General features: G+C 43.0%; 1 protein-coding gene across 3 annotated transcripts in view; it reads left to right on the top strand.

Moving 5' to 3' along the window:
* The window catches only part of padi2 (peptidyl arginine deiminase, type II), a 42550-nt gene extending 21448 nt beyond the window's left edge, over window positions 1-21102 (top strand). For all 3 annotated transcript variants that reach the window (XM_060852176.1, XM_060852177.1, XM_060852175.1), the window contains exons 11-17: window positions 6146-6253; window positions 9541-9686; window positions 12842-12989; window positions 17828-17921; window positions 19832-19908; window positions 20002-20133; window positions 20584-21102. In XM_060852176.1, the coding sequence (XP_060708159.1) occupies window positions 6146-6253; window positions 9541-9686; window positions 12842-12989; window positions 17828-17921; window positions 19832-19908; window positions 20002-20133; window positions 20584-20817 (939 nt within the window). In that variant the 3' untranslated portion in view covers window positions 20818-21102. The remainder of the gene's footprint in view (window positions 1-6145; window positions 6254-9540; window positions 9687-12841; window positions 12990-17827; window positions 17922-19831; window positions 19909-20001; window positions 20134-20583) is intronic.
* Window positions 21103-23958: the final 2856 nt, after the last annotated feature.

Here is a 23958-nt window from a genome sequence, read left to right as displayed (position 1 = left end):
CCATTCATTTAAGTGGGAAACTTACCTTCCCAGCAGTTTCCTGGTCCCTGGTGTTGGAACGTTCCCTATAATGTGTACAAGCCATGGTAAACCACGGGTAACTGAAACTGTGGAAATCAGACCCATGGATACAGGGATCACCTAGCAACAATCAGTTCTGAAGAAGGGCCACTGAATCCAAAATGTTAACTCTGCTTTCTCTTCACAAATGCTGCCAGGCTTGCTGAATTTTCCCATCAACTTGTGTTTTTGTTCCTAGTTTCTAGCATCAGCAGTTATTCAGTTTTGTTTGTATAGTACAATATAAAATTGTCGTTTTAAGAGCGAGTGAATGATCTCCTTTCTTCTGGCACCTCCCCTGTGACTAGAGACGCCTGAAATGCACTTGCACCTTCCACTCTCACTACCTTTAATATCCTTAGATAACTGTATTAGTTTTGTACACAATAAAAATTTGATTTTCTTACCCAATATTGCATGCTCTCAGTGGTCTCTTGAACCCGCTAGAGTTGAAACATGTCACTCAGTTCCAGTCCCACATTCGATCATCATCTGCCCTGCCCTGTCTCCTCAGGATTGTACATGTTTCAGAAGTATAATCACACTTTCTAAACTCCAATGGATAAAAGCCCAATCTGTGTAACCCATCCTCCTACAATAAATGGCCTTCCTCCCAACATCCCAGAAATCGGTTAAGCGAATAAATCAAGTACTTCAGATGCTGGTATTCTAAAACAAAAACAGAAATTGGTGAAAATGCATCAGATCAGGCAGCATCAATGGAGAGAGAAGAAAAATTAGCATATTGAATTCTTTGGTTCTTATAAACAGCTAATGGATCTTTTCTGCACTACTTCTAATATAATTAAATAATTTTGTACGTGAGATGATTAAAAGTATACACACTACTTCAGATGAAGTCTCGCTAACAGCCTGTACAACTGTAGCAAAATTTCTCTACTTTTATTTTCAATTTGCCTTGCAATAAAATAAATTTGAACCCATAATGTAGGACAACAAACCAGATGCAGTACTGAGACAATATATCTATGACTAATGTGCTCTCTTGCCCGAGTTTTTATATCAAGGTCTTCTCATCTCAGGTTAGTGTAAAATATTATTAGCACAATTTCAAAGAAGACCAGGAATATTGTCCCCAAATTCCTGATGAATATTCATTCCTCAACCAACATCGTAAAATTTAGTTGTTTGACACCAAGTCACATAAGACCATAAGACATAGGAGTGGAAGTAAGGCCATTCGGCCCATCGAGTCCACTCCGCCATTCAATCATGGCTGATGGGCATTTCAATTCCACTTACCCGCATTCTCCCCGTAGCCCTTAATTCCTCGTGACATCAAGAATCTATCAATCTCTGCCTTGAAGACATTTAGCGTCCCAGCCTCCACTGCACTCTGCGGCAATGAATTCCACAGGCCCACCACTCTCTGGCTGAAGAAATGTCTCCGCATTTCTGTTCTGAATTGACCCCCTCTAATTTTAAGGCTGTGTGTCCACGGGTCCTAGTCTCCTCGCCTAACGGAAAAACTTTCCTAGCGTCTACCCTTTCCAAGCCATGTATTATCTTGTAAGTTTCTATTAAGTCTCCCCTTAATCTTCGAAACTCCAGTGAATACAATTCCAGGATCCTCAGCCGTTCCTTGTATGTTAGACCAACCATTCCGGGGATCATCCGTGTGAATCTCCGCTGGACACGTTCCAGTACCAGTATGTCCTTCCTGAGGTGTGGGGACCAAAACTGGACACAGTATTCTAAATAGGGCCTAAATAGATATTGAAGACAGATAAGCAAAAGCTTGTGCGGATGTCTTAGAGAGAGGTGAAGAGGTTTAGGGATCTACTTCCCGACCTTCCATTTACAATGGAATGAAGAAGATTAGGATTGCACATAGCATTACAATTGGAAAACTGAGATTTCGAAGAATTGGAGAGCCAGACAAGGTTACAGAAGTAGTCAGGGACAAAAATATGGAAGGATATAAATATGAATATTCTCTTTCAAGATCAAGGCCTAACAATCTAGAAGGTCATGTTGGCCAGTGAATACAGGGGTGATTAGTGAAAGGGTTTAGGTGTCAGTTGATCAATGCAGAGCAATTTTGTTTTGTGTTAATAAAATTTAGCCTAAAGGCAATCAGTCTTTGCATAAAACCAGTCAGCCAAACAGCCACTGTCGGTCAAAGTTCAGTGAAACTATTTTCTCACCTGCACAGTCCAATAATACCAAATTTATAAGGAGGACTAGCACATCTTTATTTTGGCAACAATTAGAGGAATGTTTGTCACAGAACAATTGTGACATTGAATTTGCTTGTGGTGCATTGAAATGGGGTGGCTTTAGAGAATATTGGCTCCCTCCAAACCCACAGGAGTGTCCTGTTGACCAACGCATATATTTATGAAGAGATCCAGCACCACCTCCAGTGTGCTAGCACAGCCTTTGGCCTCCTGAAGGAAAGGGTGTTCAAGCACAACAACATCAGATTGAACACCAAGCTCATGGTGTACAGAGCTGTGGTGGTTCCTGCCCTCCTATATGGCTCTGAGATGTGGATAGTCTAAAGCAGATATCTCAAGGTGCTGGAGCAGTACCACCAATGCTATCTGCAAAAGATCCTATGAATGTGCTGGGAAGAAAGGTGCACCACCGCCAGCATCCACAACCAGGCCAACATCCCCTGCATCGATGCACTGACCACCCTTGTTTGCTGTGGTGGGCTGGGCATGTCATCCACATGACCAACATGAGATTACCCAAGCTACCAGCTTCGAAATGGCAGGCGTGCCCCAAGTGGACAGACGAAATATAAATTAGCTGATGACACAAAGATGGATAAGAAAATGAGATGTGAAGAGGAGATAAGTGGGCTACAAAGGAATATGGATATGTCACATCAGTGGCAAAGATCCAGAAGTGTTATATGAAAAAAATGTAAGCTGATTCATTTTGACAGGAAGAAAATAAAAGAAGCATAGTGACTAAATAAAATATTGCAGAGCTCGGAGATGCAGATGGAACTGTGCACAAATGAAGAAAAGTTTAGCATGCAGATGATGTAGGTAATTAGGAAAATTAATAGAATGTTATCAGTTATGCAAAAGTAATTGAAATCAAAGGTTATACTTCAGTTATATAGGGCATTGGTGAGACCACATTTGCTGTACAATGCACAGTTTTGGTTTCCTTATTCAAGGAAGGATGTAAATGCACTGGAAGCAGTACATAGAAGATTTACCAGACTAATGTAGAATGTGTGGCTTGTCTTATGAGGAAAGGTTGGGCAGGCTAAGCTTGTATCTGTGGGAGTTTAGGATAAAAGCAGTGACTTGATTGTATCACATAAGATCCAGAAATCTTTTGACAGTTTGGATGTAGAAGCAAATTATTTTGTGGAAGATTATAGATCTCGGGGTCACCATTTTAAAATAATGAGGCAGAGATGCGGAGGATTCGTTTTGTCAGAGAATGCCACGAGTCTTTGGAACTCTGTTTTCCAAAAGACCGTGGAAGTAAGTGCTTGAATATTTTTAAGATAAAAATAGATTCTGAGTAAACATGGTGTCTCAGTGGCTAGCACCGCTACCTCATGGTGCCAGGGACCCGGGTTCGATTCCAGACCTGGGTGATCGCCTGTGTGGAGTTTGCACATTCTCCTCATGTCTGCGTGGGTTTCCTCCCACAGTCCAAAGATGTACAGGTTAGGTGAATTGGCCATGCTGAATAATTAGAAGTATAACATAGCAAAGATGAGTGGGAAGCTGGAGGACTGGGAAACTTTTAAAAAGTAACAGAGGATAACTAAAAAGGCAATACGCAGAGAAAAAAATGAGATACAAAGACAAACTGGCCAAAAAACTAAAGGAGGATAGTAAAAGCTTTTTTAGGTATGTGAAAAGAAAAAAAAATGGTTCAGACTAAAATTCCGCCCTTGAAACAGAAACGGGTGAATTTATTATGGGGAACAAGGAAATGGCAGAAGAGTTGAATAGGTACTTTGGATCTGTGTTCACTGGGGAAGACACAAGCAGATGTAATAGTGGCTGAAGGACATAGGGTAATGGATGAATTGAAGGGAATTTATATTTGGCAGGAAATGGTATTGGAAAAACTGTTAGGTCTGGAGGCTGATAAGTCCTTGGACCCTGATGGTCTGCATCCCAGGGTACTTAAGGAGGTGACTCTAGAAATCGTGGATGCATTGGTAATCATTTTCCAATGTTCTGTCGATTCAGGATCAGTTCTTGCGGATTGGAGGGTGGCTGATGTGTCCCACTTTTCAAAAACGGAGGGAGAGAAAGCAGGGAATTATAGACAGGTTAGCCTGACATCAGTGGTGGGAAAGATGCTAAAGTCAATTATAAAAGATGAAGTTAAGACTCATTTGGATAACAGTAACAGGATAGGTCAGAGTCAGCATGGATTTACGAAGAGGAAATCATACTTGACTAACTTCTGGAATTTTTTGAGGATGTAACTATGAAGATGGACAAGGGACAGCCAATGGATTTTATGTACTTGGACTTTCAGAAAGTCCCACATAGGAGATTAGTGAGCAAAATTAGGGCACATTGTATTGGGGGCAAAATACTGACTTGGACTGAAAATTGACTGGCTGACAGGAAGGAAAGAGTGCTGATAAATGGGTCCCTTTTGGAATGGCAGGAGGTGACCATTGAGGTACCACAAGGTTTGGTGCTGGGACTGCAGTTGTTTACAATATACATTAATGATGTAGATGAAGGTATTAAAAGTAATATTAGCAAATTTGCTGATGACACAAAGCTGGGTGGCAGGCTAAAATGTGAGGAGAATACGGGGTGACTTGTACAGGCTAGGTGAGTGGACGGATGCATAACAGATGCAGTTTAATGTGGATAAATGTGTGGTTATCCACTCTGATGGCAAGAACAGGAAGGCAGATTACTTTCTAAGTGGAGTCAAGTTAGGTAAAGGGAAAGTACAACGAGATCTAGGTGTTCTTGTACATCAGTCAATGAAAGCAAGCATGCAGGTACAGCAGGCAGTGAAGAAAGCTAATGGCATACTGGCCTTCATAACAAGAGGAATTGATCAAGGAGCAGAGTTCCTTCTACAGCTGTACAGGGCCCTGGTGAAACTGCAGCTGGAGTATTGTGTGCAGTTTTGGTCTCCAAATTTGAGGAAAGACATGCTGGCTATTGAGGGAGTACAGCATAGGTTCACAAAGTCAATTCCCAGAATGGTGGGACTATTATGCATTGAAAGATTGGAGCGACCAGGCTTGTATACATGACTTTAGAAGGATGAGAGGAGATCTGATTGAGACATATAAGATTATTAAAGGATTGGACACTCTGGAGGCAGGAAGCATGTTTCCGCTGATGGGTGAGTCCAGAACCAGAGGACACAATTTAAAAATAAAGGGTAGGCCATTTAGAACAGAATTGAGGAGAAACCCCTTCACCCAGAGAGTGGTGTATATATGGAATGCTCTGCCTCAGAATGAAATGGAGGCCAAGTCTCTGGATACTTTCAAGAAAGAGATGGATAGAGCTCTTAAAGATAGTTGAATTAAGGGTTATGGGGACACTGGGGTTAAGACAGGAACAGGATACTGATTGCGGATGATCAGCTATGGTGCTGGCATGAAGGGCTGAATGGCCTACTCCTGCACCTATTGTCTAAATTGCCCATAGTGTTCAGAGATGTGTAGGTTAGATGCATTAGTTATGGGAAATGTAAAGTAATAGGGTAGGAGAATGAGTCTGGGTGGGTTACTCTTTGGAGGATCAGTGTGGACTTGTTGGGCTGAATGGCCTGTTCCCACACTACAGGGATTCGATAATTCGAAACAAGCGAGTGAAAGGTTATTGAAGTGAGGCTTGGAATGTGGATTAATTAGAACAGCCATGATCTCAGTGAATGCCTGAATAGGTTCAAGGACCAAATAACTGCCTCCTTCTCTTAATTTTTATCTGTTCTATCTTTGGACATAGTCTCCCTGCCTGTGCGTTTTGTTTTTTCTCCTCTCTCCCAGGCTTTTCCAGTGCTATTGATCTTTTATTTGCCTAAATTTATGTTTCTTTTGTCTTTTTGCACCTTGCCTTTCTGAGGGATTGTCATGCTGATCTTTCTCTTCCAGGATGAAATTGAATTTGGTTACACACAAGCTCCTCACAAATCCTTCCCTGTTGTGTTGGATTCTCCTCGGAATGCTGGTCTAATGATGTTTCCGTACAAAAAACTCCTGGTAAGGCACAACGTTTCTTTGGAGTATAATTTTAGAATGTTTAAAATCACTTCAGTTTACTCACGTATTTTGGGGATCATGTATTTCTTTTGTAACTTACCTTATTCTAAGTACTCATTTGTGACCTTCGACAGTGTACAATAAAAAAACCTCTATACAGCAAAAGGTTAGAACAAACTTAACTGTTTGAATACTAAGTTGACAGGATTGTCAAGTCTGAACGTATTCCTGTTGTAAGACAGTTTGAATCAGATTCCAAAGCTAGGATCTTTGTTGAGGTCACAAATTAGTAAGTTTGTAGATGACACCAAAATTGGAGGTGTACTGGACAGCAAAGAAGGTTACCTCAGATTACAACAGGATTGTGATCAGATGGGCCAAAGGGCTGTGGAGTGGCAGATGGAGTTTAATTTAGATAAATGTGAGGTGCTGCATTTTGGAAATCAGGAGAGGATTTATACACTTAATGGTAAGGTCCTGGGGAGTGTTGCTGAACAAAGACACCTTGGAATGCAGGTTCATAGTTCCTTGAAAGTACAGTAGCACTTAGATAGGATAGTGAACAAGGCATTTGGTATGCTTCCCTTTATTGGTCAGAGCATTGTGTATAGGAGTTAGGAGGTCAAGTTGTGTCTGTACAGGACATTGGTTAGGCCACTTTTGGAATATTGCATGCAATTTGATCTCCTTTCTATTGGAAGGATGTTGTGAAACTTGAAAGGGTTCAGAAATGATTTACAAGGATGTTGCCAGGGTTGGAGGATTTGAGCTATAGGGAGAAGCTGAATAGGCTGGGGCTGTTTTCCCTGAAGTGTCGGAGGCTGAGGGGTGACCTTATAGAAGTTTATAAAATCATGAGGGCCATGGTCTTTTCCTGGGGTGTGGGAGTCCAGCAGTAGAGGGCATAGGTTTAGAATGAGAGGAGAAAGACATAAAAGTGACCAAAGGGGCAACTTTTTCACATACAGGGTGGTGCATGTATGGAATGAGCTGCCAGAGGAAGTGGTGGAGGCTGGTATAATTAAAAGGCATCTGGATGGATTTCTCAATAGGTTTAGCAGGATATGGGCCAAGTGCTGGCAAATGGGAGTAAATTAGTTTAGGATATCTGGTCAGCATGGATGAGTTGTACCGAAGGGCCTGTTTCCATGCTGTATGTCTCTATGATTCTATGACTATGATTTAGGGGTCCTTAAAAAATGGCAGAGCCCAATTTCAAGGTTCCAGCTCCATTGCTGTTTCTGACCATTTTTATGGACATGGAATAAGGGTCTGGTAACCCATACACAACACACTTGCCACCCTACAATTTTAGTGGATTCAGGCCCTTCGCTGATTAGGTATTTCTTCCAGAGAAAGTGAACTATGGGGGCATCTCAATCACACATGAGGAACTGAAAAAACACCAGTCACTCACGCCTGGAATTATTTAATGACATTATTTTAAATGCACAAATAAATGTTCTTTCAGCTTCAATAGTTACGTTATATTATAAACTGGGTGTGTTTTTGCTGCAGTGATTGGGATATCTAGTCTGAGATGAGTTAAATGGCCAGAGACCTTTTCAAAATTAAAAATGCACTTGCCACTTTTTTGGGTGGTTTTGATTTACCGGAATATCCGAAATAGCTTACATGAAGAAAATAGAATTATGGTTTTCAGTTTCAAATGACTTAATTTTTTACAATTTTCAGGTTTTATTATAACTGAGTTAAGTGTCAATGCTTGACTGTGTATAGCACCACTTATCTCACATGGCAGAGAGTACTGCATTAGCATTTTGAGGGGCAATGGGGTATAAGAGAGAACAGGAAAAGTGCACGGGGATAGTGCATGATGGAAGTGAGGGATAGAAGTTTGAAGGCCTGAAATGTATCATTTAAATTGAGCTGATGTCCCAATAAATGGAGGCAGGATTATATCATGCCAGGCTTACCATCTGAGCATTGCCACCTTGTTGCAACCATTTCATCCCTGTATTTCAGAACGAAAATATGGTGGCTAGCAACCCTTTTTAAAGAAAGCATACTTACTGGGTCAACTTGACTTTCCAACCACCGCCATGAAAATCAGACTCCAAATATGGTTTGCAGCACTAAATATCTTTGTGTTGTTGTTCAATGGCCACCCAGACACTCATAATAAGTAGCATCCTGCAGAGACTGGTTTGGAGGTGTGAGTGGGAGCAAAATTAGGAAATATAACTCCAAAGAGTTGCCATCATTGAGTGATCTTGCTGGAGCTGGAATCTGTCTGGCATCAACTACCTGCCAGGTAGTGGCTGGTGTCTAATTATTATCATTTGTACACCCATTGATAACAGTATTTGGTGGTTCTTGGCCCCCACTGAAGCCAAAACCTGGCAGATACCTTTAGAGTGCCTGGATGTGATATCTGATGGCAGGCCTGAAATCCAATGACTCCTCCTTTAATAGGATAAGATTAGGATTGATTTAAGTTGTTTTTTTTTGTTACTTTGATATAATAAAAGTCTACAAGCTATCTAAAAGTAATAAAATGGTTAGATTGTTCATCCCTAGACTATTGAAGTTTCACCACATAAGCTCCGGCCCCTGTGCTTCTACATTTTGGTGCCTAACACATCTATTCTTGCAACATGATTAGAAAGTGAGCAGATTCTGAATTAACTGATTAACATGTTTCTCTTGATCTGTAATTTTTCAAACTAATAAATGGAAACATCTGAAGAAATTGGAAATTATGCGTTTTATTTAACACCCCTAGTGTTGGGCTCCTGGATTTCCTGAAGCAGATTTAAGGAGATTTATATTAATTGCTTGATAGTTCAGAGCCTTCCCATCTTATTTTCAAATGCCCAGAGTGCTTCACTGGACAATCATCCAAAGTGTTTAATGGAAGAGTGGGAAGAGATCCACCCTGCAATGAACCCATGTTGACTATATTTTGCAAATGCTAACTAAGGAATAGTGCTTTGCTGTGTTTGTACTCCGTGTCATATGTAATTTGAGTTTGCTGTCAATAAGTGTAAAAAGATTGGAAAATATTGTTTCCAGTATCTCCAGTAATGATGAATCTTTGTGTCCATTGAAATTTGATGACCTGTTTCTTAACTTTACCATTTGTGCAGACAGATTAAGGGATAGACTGCACTGAGGCCAATGGCCATATAGTTCAGCAAGCAACATTCTTAGCAACTGCCAGTCTTTAACCATCAACTTCATTCTGATATAAAACTCTAACAAAAGTGAGCTTATTTTTACACAAATTTGAATTCCATCTTGTCTCTGGTTATGTATTTGTCTAGGGCCCGGATTTTGGACAGGTAAGCAGACAATCTAATTTTATCAACAGCCTGGACTCCTTTGGGAATCTCGAGGTCAGCCCTCCAGTAACAGTGAATGGAAAAGAATATCCAATGGGAAGGATTATCATCGGAAGTGCTTTTCCTACGTAAAGTTATTTCATTGATTTTTGGGGAAGGGAAACCAAGGTGAAGAGTTCTTGCCCCTTGTGTATATTGCGCAGGTGACAATCATTCTCCAATATCTTGACCAAGTAACCCTGCTTCCTCTGTAAGTGTAGTTAGTGAAACACCATTGACTCATTGATTGGCTCAAGAGTTAGCCATTTCTGTCTATTCTGTCCTTTTCTAAAATCAAGCATTTTACATCAAACATTTGATTTTACTTTTAATTGGACAAGCCTCAAGTTCAATTAGCCTTTAAATCATACATAGAATCCCAATTCTTAATATGTACATTTTTCAAATTGATACCACCTTTCCTGTGATACATACTGTATTGTTTTTGAGAAAGTGCCTTTTGTAATGTGATGGACAGCAGTTGGGTCAACACTGACGCATAAGTGTCTTTCACCCTAAAGGTTATTAATTCACTGTCTGAGCACTCAGAATAAAAACAGAACTTTCTGGAAATATACAGGGGATGGCTATTAATTTAATTGTTCTTTAAAAGTTCAATGTTTTGGTGGTTCGAGACACTTATGTAGCCTATAGCCAACCAGGTGACTTCACAGAGGACTGTATATCTCCACACATCTTCCAGTCACTACTCAAATACCAAGTTTAAACTGTGCAAAAGTGGGGACTTTCACCTTTAGTGAGTTCTTCTCCTTGCCTGTTATTTGAATTAAGATGTAGACAGTAGAACTGAACTTCACTAGAAATGAGGAAACAACCCCAAAAAAACATACGGCATGGTGGCTCAGTGGTTAGCACTGCTGCCTCACAGCGCCAAGGACCCAGGTTCAATTCCAGCCTTGGGTGACTGTGTGGGGATTGCACATTCTCCCGGTGTCAGCGTGGGTTTCCTCCGGGTGCACCGAATTCCTCCTATAGCCCAAAGACATGCAGGTTAAGTGAATTGGTCATAGTATTAGGTGCATTAGTCAGAGGGAAATGGGTCTGGGTGGGTTACTTTTCGGAGGGTCGGTGTGGACTTGTTGGGCCGAAGTTTGCTTGGCCCCCACTGAGTTCTGTAGAAGACTTGAAAAATCCATTAACAAATTAAGTGAAAACCTCGGGGAATTATTGCTGAACCCTGTACTGAGATATTTGTATCATCAATAGCCACAGGTGAGGTGCTGGAAGACTAGGAGTTGGATAACATGGTGCCACTATTTAAGAAAGATGGTAAGGAAAAGCCAGGAAACGAGAAATGGGTGAGCCTGACATTGGTGGTGGGCAGATTGTTGGACTGAACCCTGAGGGACAGGATTTACATGTATTTGGATAGGCAAGGACTGATTAGTATAGTCAACATGGCTTTGAGCGTGGGAAATCATGTCTCACTAACTTGATTGGGTTTTTTGAAGAAGTAACCAAGAGGATTGATGTGGACAGAATGGTGGATGTGATCTATGTGGACTTCAGTAAGGTGTTCAACAAGGTTATCATGGTAGACTGGTTAGTAAGATTAGATCACATGGAATACAGGGAGAACTAACCATTTGGACGCCAACAGAATTGGCTCAAAGGTAGAAGACAGAGGGTGGTGATGGAGGGTTGCTTTTCAGACTGGAGGCCAGTGACTATTGGTGTGCCAAAAGGATTGGTGCTGGGTCCAATCATATATATAAATGGTTTGGATGTGAACATAGGAGATATAGTTAGTAAGTTTGCAGGTGACATCAAAATTGGAAGTGTAGTGGACAGCAAAGAAGGTTACCTCAGTGTACAATGGGGATCTTGATCAGATGGGTCAATTTGGCCAAGAAGTGACAGATGGAGTATAATTTAGATAAATATGAGGTGCTGCATTTTGGAAAGGCAAATCAGGGCAGGACTTGTAGTAAGGTCCTGGGGAGTGTTGCTGAACAAGGAGATCTTGGAGTGCAGGTTCATAGTTCCTTGAAAGTGGAATTGCAGGTAGATAGGATAGTGGTTTGGTATGCTTTCCTTTATTGGCCAGTGCATTGAGTATAGGAGTTGGGAGGTTGTTGCAGCTGCGCAGACAATGGTTAGGCCACTTTTGGAATACTGCGTGCAGTTCAGGTCTCTCTGCTATAGGAAGGATGTTGTGAAACTTGAAAGGGTTCAAGAAAGATTTACAAGGCTGTTGCCAGGGTTGAACTGTTTGAGGTACAGGAAGAGGCTGAGGGCTATTTTCCCTGGTGTCAGAGGCTGAGGGGTGACCTTATGGAGATTTATAAAATCATGAGGGGCAAGGGTCTTTTCCTTGTGGTGGGGGTGGAGCCCAAAACTTGAGGGTATAGGTTTAAGGTAAGAGGGGTAAGATTTAAAAGGGTCCTAAGGAGCAATATTTTTGTGCAGAGGATGGTGCGTGTATGGAATGAGCTACCAGTGGAAGTGGTGGAGGCTGGTACAATTACAACACATTAAAGAGGCATCTGGATGGGTATATGAATAGGAAGGCTTTAGAGGAATCTGGGACTAGATTAATTTAGGATATCTGGTCGGCTTGGATGAGTTGGTCCTAAGGATCTGTTTCCGTGCTGTATACCTCTATGATTCTAAGTGCCCAGATTTGAAAAGGACACACAAATCTTCTGCACTGCCTTCCTACACCTGCCCATCTTGCCCTTGATCTACACATAAAGAAAGTGTTCAGCATTATAATGTGCAGGTAACAGTCCTTTACTATTGCTGGCACTCAAAAATGTGACCTGATATTCCTAAAATATCATGAAATAAATCCTCAAAACCAATAAATTATGCAAGCAAGCTGACATTGCTTTATAGAGTGAGATTAGCCCAGCTAGGGGTAACACCTGTGACACTGTGATCGTGTGCTGTACCTTTCACATTATTGATCTCTCAGGCACTTTTAACTTGTGCCTCAAATCTGCCCTGGTATTTGCTGAGGATCTGCTGTTAGATCAAAGGTCCTAATAGAAGACTGGCAAAGTTTATGAATCTGATAGGAAACTCGTAAAGAACATAGATGACCATTAGCCATTACAGCAATCATTAGAGTTCTAGCAAGTTTGACATTCTCTAGCCAGAGTTGTGCTCTTTTCTAGATCTTTTGGCTCAAAATGCGAAATAGAAACAATCAAGGATTCATAAAACTGGTGTTCTTGATATAGAAAAGTAGAATTTATATTTTTAAAAATTATTTTTCTAGTACTTCTGATGGGCGAAACATGGCAAAGGTTGTTCGAGACTTTCTGTATGCTCAGAAGGTACAGTCTCCGATTGAACTCTTCTCCGACTGGTTGTTCATAGGTCATGTGGATGAGTTCATGACCTTTGTTCCAGCCCCTGACAGAAAGGTAACCATTTTAGTTCTACCAAGTGAACAGTGAGGGATTTACAGGGGATTGTTTTAGTCAACTTTGCCTCAAGACATGTGGAAACAGCACTTATGTGATTTCCCCAAGAGTTTCACAAGTCTTAAAGGGTATGCTGGACAATTGAGTGAAATTGTAAGGCAATTAACAATCAGACAGGTGTGAGAAACAAAGCTCACTCACTTCAATAATTTCAGTCCGAGACAAGATCTGAAGCAGTAGTACCGTTGATTACGCTCTTGCAAGAGGGGTGTGGTGTCTACTGTCTACAAGGCAGGCACATACACACCGAGTTTAACGAGTCCACAATATTTATGTAATTCATTTCTCTTCCCTTCTCCCATTGCTCCTTCCCATTTACATCTGTCACTACTCGAAACCCGGCTGTTTATCTCTGAACTCATCCGGCCTTGTCCGTGACAAACTGTTTATCTCTGGCCTCACAAGGCCGTTCGACCACCTCCCTCTGTGGTCTTATTGTTATATATTCTTCTTCACTGCCATCTGTTTCCGTGCTAGCCAAAGCAATATTTCCTTTTATTCTTTATTTACACTGAGCCTTATGACCTCTTGTTGGTGGTCTTATTTTTTGTTTTTGCAGAACTGGGAAACAGATGCTTGTAACTGTTTGTACAGGCATATCTTACTTAACCGACACCCACCTCCCCTGATAGCCCACACTGAGCCTTGTGATTTTTGCAGAAAGAACGTTTACAATTCTTTTCCTCACACAGGCAATGTGTGAACAATTATAAACAGATCCACTTGATACAGCAACCTGAGTTCAACAGAGCAATTGTAAGGTAGACTGCAAGGATTTCCATTGGATTCTATCTTCTGTCCTCCCAATTTACAGTTGATTTAAGGCAAAGTGGAACTGCATCAGAACCAAGTGCTGTCTCAAGGTCCTACCTATAGGATTGCCAATCAAAATCAATCAAAATGTACATGGAAGGCTTATCTCCCTCTCTCAACCCAGGTTTCTTTGTCTGCTTATTTGCATTCTCTTTCTCATTCACTGCATTCTCTTCGATTTTGTACTGTACATTCCCTGGAGAAATGCATTTCCTTCTATTGTTATGGAAGGAAGTTGAGTCATGGCATGGGCTGCAAATGTGTTGCTGGTCAAAGCACAGCAGGCCAGGCAGCATCTCAGGAATAGAGAATTCGACGTTTCGAGCATAAGCCCTTCATCAGGAATAAGAGAGAGAGCCAAGCAGGCTAAGATAAAAGGTAGGGAGGAGGGACTAGGGGGAGGGGCGATGGAGGTGGGATAGGTGGAAGGAGGTCAAGGTGAGGGTGATAGGCCGGAGTGGGGTGGGGGCGGAGAGGTCAGGAAGAGGATTGCAGGTTAGGAGGGTGGTGCTGAGTTGAGGGAACCGACTGAGACAAGGTGGGGGGAGGGGAAATGAGGAAACTGGAGAAATCTGAATTCATACCTTGTGGTTGGAGGGTTCCCAGGCGGAAGATGAGGCGCTCCTCCTCCAGCCGTCGTGTTGTTGTGTTCTGCCGGTGGAGGAGTCCAAGGACCTGCATGTCCTCGGTGGAGTGGGAGGGAGAGTTAAAGTGTTGAGCCACGGGGTGATTGGGTTGGTTGGTTCGGGCGGCCCGGAGGTGTTCTCTGAAGCGTTCCGCAAGTAAGCGGCCTGTCTCACCAATATAGAGGAGGCCACATCGGGTGCAGCGGATGCAATAGATGATGTGTGTGGAGGTACAGGTGAACTTGTGGCAGATATGGAAGGATCCCTTGGGGCCTTGGAGGGAAGTGAGTGTGGAGGTGTGGGCGCAAGTTTTACATTTCCTGCGGTTGCAGGGGAAGGTGCCGGGGGTGGAGGTTGGGTTGGTGGGGGGTGTGGATCTGACGAGGGAGTCACGAAGGGAGTGGTCCTTGCGGAACGCTGATAGGGGAGGGGAGGGAAATATATCCTTGGTGGTGGGGTCCGTTTGGAGGTGGCGGAAATGGCGGCGGATGATACGTTGTATGCGCAGGTTGGTGGGGTGGTAGGTGAGAACCAGTGGGGTTCTGTCTTGGTGGCGGTTGGAGGAGCGGGGCTCAAGGGCGGAGGAGCGGGAAGTGGAGGAGATGCGGTGGAGGGCATCGTCGATCACGTCTGGGGGGAATCTGCGGTCCTTGAAGAAGGAGGCCATCTGGGCTGTGCGGTGTTGGAACTGGTCCTCCTGGGAGCAGATGCGGCGGAGACGAAGGAATTGGGAATATGGGATGGCGTTTTTACAGGGGGCAGGGTGGGAGGAGGTGTAGTCCAGGTAGCTGTGGGAGTCAGTCGGTTTATAATAGATGTCTGTGTTGAGTCGGTCGCCCGAGATAGAAATGGAAAGGTCTAGGAAGGGGAGGGAGGAGTCTGAGACAGTCCAGGTGAATTTCAGGTCGGGATGGAAGGTGTTAGTAAAGTTGATGAACTGTTCAACCTCCTCGTGGGAGCACGAGGCAGCGCCGATACAGTCATCGATGTAGCGGAGGAAAAGGTGGGGGGTGGTGCCAGTGTAGTTGCGGAAGATGGACTGTTCCACATATCCTACGAAGAGGCAGGCATAGCTGGGGCCCATGCGGGTGCCGATGGCAACTCCTTTAGTTTGGAGGAAGTGGGAGGATTGAAAAGAGAAGTTATTCAGGGTGAGGACCAGTTCAGTCAGTCGAAGGAGGGTGTCAGTGGAAGGGTACTGGTTGGTGCGGCGGGAAAGGAAGAAGCGGAGGGCTTTGAGTCCTTCGTGATGGGGGATGGAGGTGTACAGGGACTGGATGTCCATAGTGAAAATAAGGCGTTGGGGACCGGGGAAGCGAAAATCCTGGAGGAGGTGGAGGGCGTGGGTGGTGTCCCGAACGTAGGTGGGGAGTTCTTGGACTAAAGGGGACAGGACCGTGTCGAGGTATTGGGAGATGAGTTCGGTGGGGCAGGAGCATGCTGAGACAATGGGTCGGCCGGGGCAGGCAGGTTTGTGGATTTTGGGCAGGAGGTAGAAACGGGCGGTGCGGGGTTGTGGGACTTTGAGGTTGGAGGCGGTGGATGGGAGATCCCCTGAGGTGATGAGGTCCTGGATGGCCTGGGAGGTGATGGTTTGGTGGTGGGAGGTGGGGTCGTGGTCAAGGGGGCGATAAGAGGAGGCGTCCGCGAGCTGGCGTTTGGCTTCAGCGGTATACAGGTCAGTGCGCCAAACTACCACCGCGCCTCCCTTGTCTGCGGGTTTGATGGTGAGGTTGGGATTGGAGCGGAGGGAGTGGAGGGCTGCACGTTCTAAGGGTGAGAGGTTGGAGTGAGTGAGAGGGGTGGACAGGTTGAGTCGGTTAATGTCACAGCGGCAGTTGGCTATAAAGAGGTCGAGGGCGGGTAGGAGGCCAGCACGGGGTGTCCAGGTGGATGGGGTGTGTAGGAGGCGGGAGAAGGGGTCGTCAGAGGGTGGGCGGGAGTCTTGGTTGTGAAAGTAGGCACGGAGGCGAAGGCGGCGGAAGAATTGTTCAATATCTCGCCGCGTGTTGAACTCATTAATCCGAGGGCGTAGGGGAATGAAGGTGAGGCCCCTGCTGAGGACTGATCTTTTATCCTCAGAGAGGGGGAGATCTGGAGGGATGGTGAAAATCTGGCAAGGCTGGGAGCTAGGTGTGGGACTGGAGCTGGGGCTGGGGGCGGGGTTAGGGGCGGGGACAGAGATCGAAGTAGGGGCGGAGTTAGACGTGGTGACGTTGCTCGATGTGGGGGCGGGGTCATGCGTCGTGATGGAAATAAGCGTGGGGGGCGGGGTTACGTGAAGTGACAAAAGACGGCGTGGGGGCGGGGTTATGTGTGGTGACGAAGGTTTGCGTGGGGGCGGGGTTACGCGTAGTGACGAAAGACGGCGTGGGGGCGGGGAAACCTGAGGATTTGTGCTCCTGCAGGTTAGTGATGTCAGTGGGGGCAGAAGTGGCTGCGCCGACGGCAACCGGAGGGGCGGAAATGGTTGCGGCGACGGAGGAGTGGTGGTCATTCCCGGTGGCCGCGTGGGTCGCGGGTCCGTCGGCGATCGTGGAAGCGGTTGTGTGTGTGGTGGTCACCGGGGCAGTTGTTGGGGCGGCGATCGCGGGGGCTCCGAGGTCGGTGGGGGCGGAAGTGACGTTACGGTCGGCGGCGGCCTTTGGTGCCGCGGGCGCTGTGGAGGCCACATGTGTAATGGCGTCCGACAGGTCTATAGAAGATTCTGGAATAGTTGAGGAGCCACGAGTGTGGGGGTAAGTACATGAAAGTTTTTGGTACTTACTGTCTTTAATCTCTGATATGGCTAGGAAGAACTGTTTGTTGAGTTTGTGGATTCTTCTGTAGATGAAGCACCAATGGTCATTTGGAAGGAGCACGAGTGGACAGGGACAGTGCTCGAGGATAGATGCAAATTGCTGGAGGCATGTGACATCATCATGCAAATCATGTTGGTCATTGGATCATCAAAACCACGTTCAGATTTATTGGGAAATCCCTGAACTAGGCGGTTGGAAGAGAAACTGTTGGTAGATTTGGTCTGGATCCTGTTGGAAACATAAAATTGGAAACAATCAAGGCAGTCCCAGCAAGTTGGACAATGGCAAATTTTGAAGAGGAATGCTGTACTCAATTGTATAAAGGCTGTGGTCAAGACAAAGTCATTAGGAAGCAATTATGGTGACCAACCCTTGGTTGGGAGGGAAGTTGACCACTATAACAGCACACTCCTCCACTACTTCATGTGTATTTTAGGGAGAAAAAAGACAAAGAGACAGAGTGGGATAGGTTAGTCAGGATGCCCTGCTGAGAGCACATCAGTGTTTGAATATCCACATCTTGCCTATGTTTCTACAGGGCTTCCGCCTTCTCCTGGTAAGTCCTGATGACTGCTGTAAGTTGTTCAAGAAGCTCCAGAAGGAAGGGCATGGTGAAACTCAAATGTTTGAAAGTGAGTTTCTAACTCGTTGTAATAATTCAAAAGTAAACATATACAACCCAATCCCTCTTTTGCCCTGAGCCTAAACTGCCTATCCTGCAAAGGTGCTTGCTGCTGACGTAGGACTAGGTAAAATGTATCTAGCTCACCCCTGAATATGTTCCTATTTAATACATCACATCCAGCATGGACTTGATCAGATGAATGACTCCTTCCTGTGCCATAATGACACTATGACTATAAAAATAACAAGCAATGATTGTCATTTTTATACATATTCATTTAACATTGACAAAGGGAGACCCCAAAAATAAGAAATCCAGGAGACTTTGCAGCTTTGATTGCTTGGATAAGTTATAGAGTCACAGAGATGTACAGCACAGAAATGGCCCTTTCGGCCCAACTTGTACATGCTGACCAGATATCCTAAACTAATATAGTCCCATTTGTCAGCACTTGGCCCATATCTGTCTAAACCCTTCCTCTTCATTTACCCATCCAGATTCCTCTTAAATGTTGTAATTGTACACCAGCCACCACCATTTCATCTGGCAACTCATTCCATACACGTACCACCCTCTGCTTGAAAAAACATGCCCCTTAGGTCCCTTTTAAATTTTTCCTTTCTTACCCTAAATGTATGCACTCTAGTTCTGGACTCCCCATCCCAGGGAAAATACCTTGTCTATTTACCCTATCCATGTCCCTCATGATTTCATAAACCTCTGTAAGGTTACCCCTCAACTTCCAATGTTCCAGGGAAAACAGCCCCAGCTTATTCAGCCTCTCCCTATAGCTCAAACCCTCCAACCCTGGCAGCATCCTTGTAAATCATTTCTGAACCCTTCCAAGTTTCACAACATCCTTCCGACAGGTCTTCATGTTAATCAAATATAGGTCATGCAGAGTGGAGACCAGGAGCTTTCCTGTTGATGACTCTTTCTTTTCCAAACATCCGTCATGAACCAATGTGTGCTAAGATTTTCCTTCATTAATATAACTAATAAACAGAGATGGGAAGTCATGTTGAGGTTATGCAGGACATTGGTGAGGTCTCTTCTGGAGTACTGTGTCCGGTTCTGGTCACCCAGTTACAGAAAGGATATCATTAAGCTGGAGAGGGTTCAGAAGAGGTTTACCAAGATGTTGCCGGGTATGGAAGGTTTGGGTTATAAAGAAAGGCTGGATAGGCTGGGACTTTTTTCACTGAAGCATACGAGGTTGAGAGGCAGCCTAACAGAAGCTAATAAATTAATGAGAGGTATAGAGAGAGTTAATGTTAGGTGTCGATTCCTTCGGATGGGGGATTTCAAGACTAAGGAGCATTTTTAAGGTGAGAAGAGAGAGATTTAAAAACGACATGAGAGGCCTTTTTTTTTTACACAGATAATGGTTTGTGTGTGGAATGAACTTCCTGTGGAAGTGGTGGATACAGGTACAATTACAACATATAAAAGACATTTAGATACCTGAATAAGATAAGTTTGGAGGGATATGGGCCAAGCGCAGGCACTTAGGCCTAGTTTAGTTTGGGATCATGTTCAGCATAGCCTGGTTGGACTGAAAGGTCTGTTTCCATGCTGTATAACTCTATGTCTACAAATTGGTGTCAGGAATAAGAAACAGACAACAAATCATTAATGGGTGGAACATTTAGTTGCACAAACCTCAATGTAATTTAATAAAGAGTTATTCAAAGAACCAGCTGAATAAGAAACAGCGATGTTGGCTTTAACATATACAAGAAATAGCTGGATAAACTCCACAGGGCTGGCAGCAACAGTAAAAAGAAACTGTTGGAACTTGAAACATTAGCTTTACTTTCTTCCAAACCTGCAAATTTTGCTTCATGTTTGTTTCAGATCTCTAGTACTTGCAGTTCTTTGTTTTATTTTAATATTGTTTTTATATTTCTTTCCTAGATCTCGATACAAAACCAATCAAAATTAATGAAATCCTAGGTAATCAAAACCTATTGGACTATAATGCTTTTGTGCAGGTGGGTCAATATGATATAACAGTGAACAATTAATGTGTTCTTGTGCAAAAATGATTGCATAACTTTTTCAAATTTTCTCCATCTTCCACTCAGCAATGTATTGATTGGAATCGAGATGTCTTAAAGAAGGAATTGGGACTGGATGAGCAAGATATTATTGATATTCCTGGGTTGTTTCTGCTACACAAGAAATTCAACCAAGCAACAGCTTTTTTTCCAGATATGGTAAGTTATAACTGACAAGGGTGGATGGCCCTGTATCTGCTTGAGGGTAACTGAGAGACACATAAGAGCAGCCTTTAGAATTCATCCCCACCGGAGATGCATGGTCTCTGCTAAGCAGCTTAGCATGAGTCAAGTCTTTGTCAGATGAATCATAAATGTAAAATAAGATATGTTTTATATCTCCACTAATTGTCAGAATAGATATTTGCGTTATTGCCTCCTGCTTCTCCATTTTATTTAATTTTCCACTTATCATTTATTCTTTTCATAATTCCTTAACCTTTATCCTCATCTTTGTCTTTCAGTCTTTTATCCCCTCACTTACTCTGTCTTACTCTTCCTACTTACTTTCTTTTTCTCTGACCCTTTTTGTTACCTCACAATTATTTTTACCATTCCAACAGTTGGACACAACTAATTAACTCATTTGCTCACTTTGTGATTTTCTAGGTGAACATGATCATCCTCGGGAAATACCTGGGCATTCCAAAACCATTTGGGCCTCTGATCAATGGAAAATGTCCACTGGAATCTGCGGTGCGCTCAGCACTGGAACCCCTTGGCCTGGATTGTAACTTTATTGATGACTTTGCTCCCTATCACCTGAATAAAGGTGATGTTCACTGTGGTTCAAATGTATGCCGGAAACCATTTTCTTTTAAGTGGTGGAATATGGAGATGTAATTGGCATTTACAATTATTAAAAATAACAATGCATTTTTTCTACCTTTTGAATTTGTTTTGTGCTGACAAAATGCTACCTGGATATTGGCATTCAAATTATGCTATTGAAGGACTTCAGGTGCTGTAATTGAATGTCAAAATCTATGCTCAGTTGGTTTCTCTTAAGAATTAGTTGAATTTTTAGGGTAAGTAGAGCCTTCTGTTTTTAGTTATGGGTTTTTGCAACTTGTGTTGTTTGCAAATGAGATTAATTTTAATTCAGGCGAAGTAATAACAGAAACTTGCATTAATGTAACATTTAGTATTGTTTAATAGTATTTCACTGGAACTACGACAATAAAAAGTTGTAATGACACAGATTGCAAGCTAGTTCCTTTGTGTTCCTTAGATATTGACAACTGCTTTCACCATCTTGAAAGCTTGAATGGTTAATTAAAAATTTGACTTGAAAATGTATTTAAAAAAAAAATTTGACATCATGGCTGAACCTGATCTTGGTTTCAACTCACACATCCTATACACAGTTTCCAGGTGGACACCACTTTGGTTTAACAATCTTCATCCTTGTTTGCAAATCCTTCCAAGGCCTCACCTCTCCTTAATTCTCATCATTCCCCCACACTCCAGCGCTCCTTCGGCTCTGGCCTCTTGAAGACTTGAGTTTTTAAACCACTTGACCAGTGGTGGCTGTGCCTTCAGATCTCTAAGTGCTGGAATTCCCACTTTGTTTCACTCGCGCTCTCTTTGACGTGGATGTGCCAGTGTTGGACTGGGGTGGACAAAGTCAAAAATCACACGGCACTGGATTATAGTCTAACAGATTTATTTGGAAGTACAAGCATTCAAAACCAATGCTCATTCCTCAGGCAGCTACAGAGAGAAAATACTTTAGACACAGAATTTATAAGTAAAAGATCAAAGAGTCATACAACTTATGTGAATGTATTGAACAAATTTAGGTGGGTATTAAGTCTTTAGTCAGTTAGAATGGAGGGTGCAGGTTTCAGTGAATTAATATGAAAATCCCAGAATTTCTTTCAAGTCACTGCCCCAAAATAACTTCAGGTTTTATCAGGGTAAAGGTGACACATCTGCTCAGACAATGTATTTTAGGTGTGAGACCATGTTTCAAATCTGTTTGTATCTGTCAGACTGGTTTTATTTTCAAAGTAGAAATTATAGAATGCCACATTGACCTGACTGTCTACAGACTATATGCTTTTTGAACAAAATAGAATGTATCTGCAAATGCAAATTCACCCCATAGATTTATATGTGTGTGAGGGAAAGTATGTATGTGTGCGTGCGCACGCATGTGTGAGAGAGAGTGTGTTGGTGAATTTGTATTTACAGATACATTCTATTTTGTTCAAAAAGCACATAATCTGTAAATAGTCGGTCAATGTGGCATTCTATTATTCCTACTTTAGAAATAAAACCAGTCTGACAGATACAAACAGACTTGAAACATGGTCTCACACCTAAAATACATTGTCTGAGCAGAGGAGTCACCTTTACCCTGATAAAACCTGAAGTTATTTTGGGGCAGTGACTTGAAAGAAATTCTGGGATTTTCATATTAATCCATTGAAACCTGCACCTCCATTCTAACTGATTTAAAGACTTAATACCCACCGAGGTTTATTCAATACATTTGCATAAGTTGTGTGACTCTTTGATCTTTTACTTATAAATTCTGTGTCAGAAGTATTCTCTTTCACTCGCTGCCTGAGGAATGAGTGGGGGTTCCAAAAGCTTGCGGTTTCAAATAAATCTGTTGGACTATAACCCGCCATTGTGTGATTTTTGTCTTTAAGACATGTTTAACACCTTACTCCTTTGACCCATCAGCTAGCCCACCAGCTCCTTATCTAATTTGGTGTTCAACTTTGCTTGACTCATGTGAACAGTTGGAACAGTTTACTACGTTAAAGATACTAAATAATTGGAAGTTGTTGCTGAAACCTGAGTATGTTTAACTGCTGCCTTAGTCAAAAACAGTTAATCAAGCACAAGCAAGGAATTCAATTAGGAATCATTTTCGTCTCTCTCAGTTTTCTTAATTGAATAGATGTGTTTTGCCTTCTGAAATACGTTTGTTATTCTGAATAGTCAGCTAGTCCATGTGGGTTGATTTTGTTTTTTAAAAATACCTAATGGTATTGCCAGTCCATGATTTTGTTTTAGTTCGCCATGATACTTTTCTAATTTTATTGAAGTGCATTCCAAGTACCACATGCTAAGAATGAACTTAGAAACATAGAAAATAGGAGCAGTCCATTCAACATGATCATGGCTGCTCCTTCTATCTCAAATTCATTCTTCAGTTCTCTCCCTATACTGCATTTTATCTCAAGAGGGTTGAAATATAAAAGCACGGTTGTGCTACTGAGACTTTATAAAGCTCTGGCTAGGCCCCATTTGGAGTACTGTGTCCAGTTTTGGTCCCCACACCTCAGGAAGGACATACTGGCACTGGAGCATGTCCAGCAGAGATTCACACGGATGATCCCTAGAATGGTAGATCTAACATACGAGGAACGGCTGAGGATCCTGGGATTGTATTCATTGGAGTTTAGAAGGTTAAGGGGAGATCTAATAGAAACTTACAAGATAATACATGGCTTGGAAAGGGTAGACGTTAGGAAATTGTTTCCGTTAGGTGAGGAGACTAGGACCCCTGGACACAGCCTTAGAATTAGAGGGGGTAAATTCAGAACAGAAATGCGGAGACGTTTCTTCAGCCAGAGAGTGGTGGGCCTATGTAATTCATTGCCGCAGAGTGCAGTGGAGGCCGGGACGCTAAATGTCTTCAAGGCAGAGATTGATAAATTCTTGATGTCACAAGGAATTAAGAGCTACTGGGAGAATGCAGGTAAGTGGAATTGAAATGCCCATCAGCCATGATTGAATGGCAGGGTGGACTCGATGGACCGAATGGCCTTACTTCCACTCCTATGTCTTATGGTCTTATGGATATAGAACATAGAACATAGAACATAGAAGGATACAGCGCAGTACAGGCCCTTCGGCCCTCGATGTTGCGCCGACCGAGTCCTACCTAACCTATACTAGCCCAATAACTTCCAAATGCCTATCCAATGCCCGCTTAAATGAACATAAAGAAGGAGAGTTCACCAC

Source organism: Hemiscyllium ocellatum, chromosome 37 (assembly GCF_020745735.1).
Source record: "Hemiscyllium ocellatum isolate sHemOce1 chromosome 37, sHemOce1.pat.X.cur, whole genome shotgun sequence".
Lineage (NCBI taxonomy): Eukaryota > Metazoa > Chordata > Chondrichthyes > Orectolobiformes > Hemiscylliidae > Hemiscyllium > Hemiscyllium ocellatum.
This window is presented reverse-complemented; position numbering and strand designations above follow the sequence as displayed.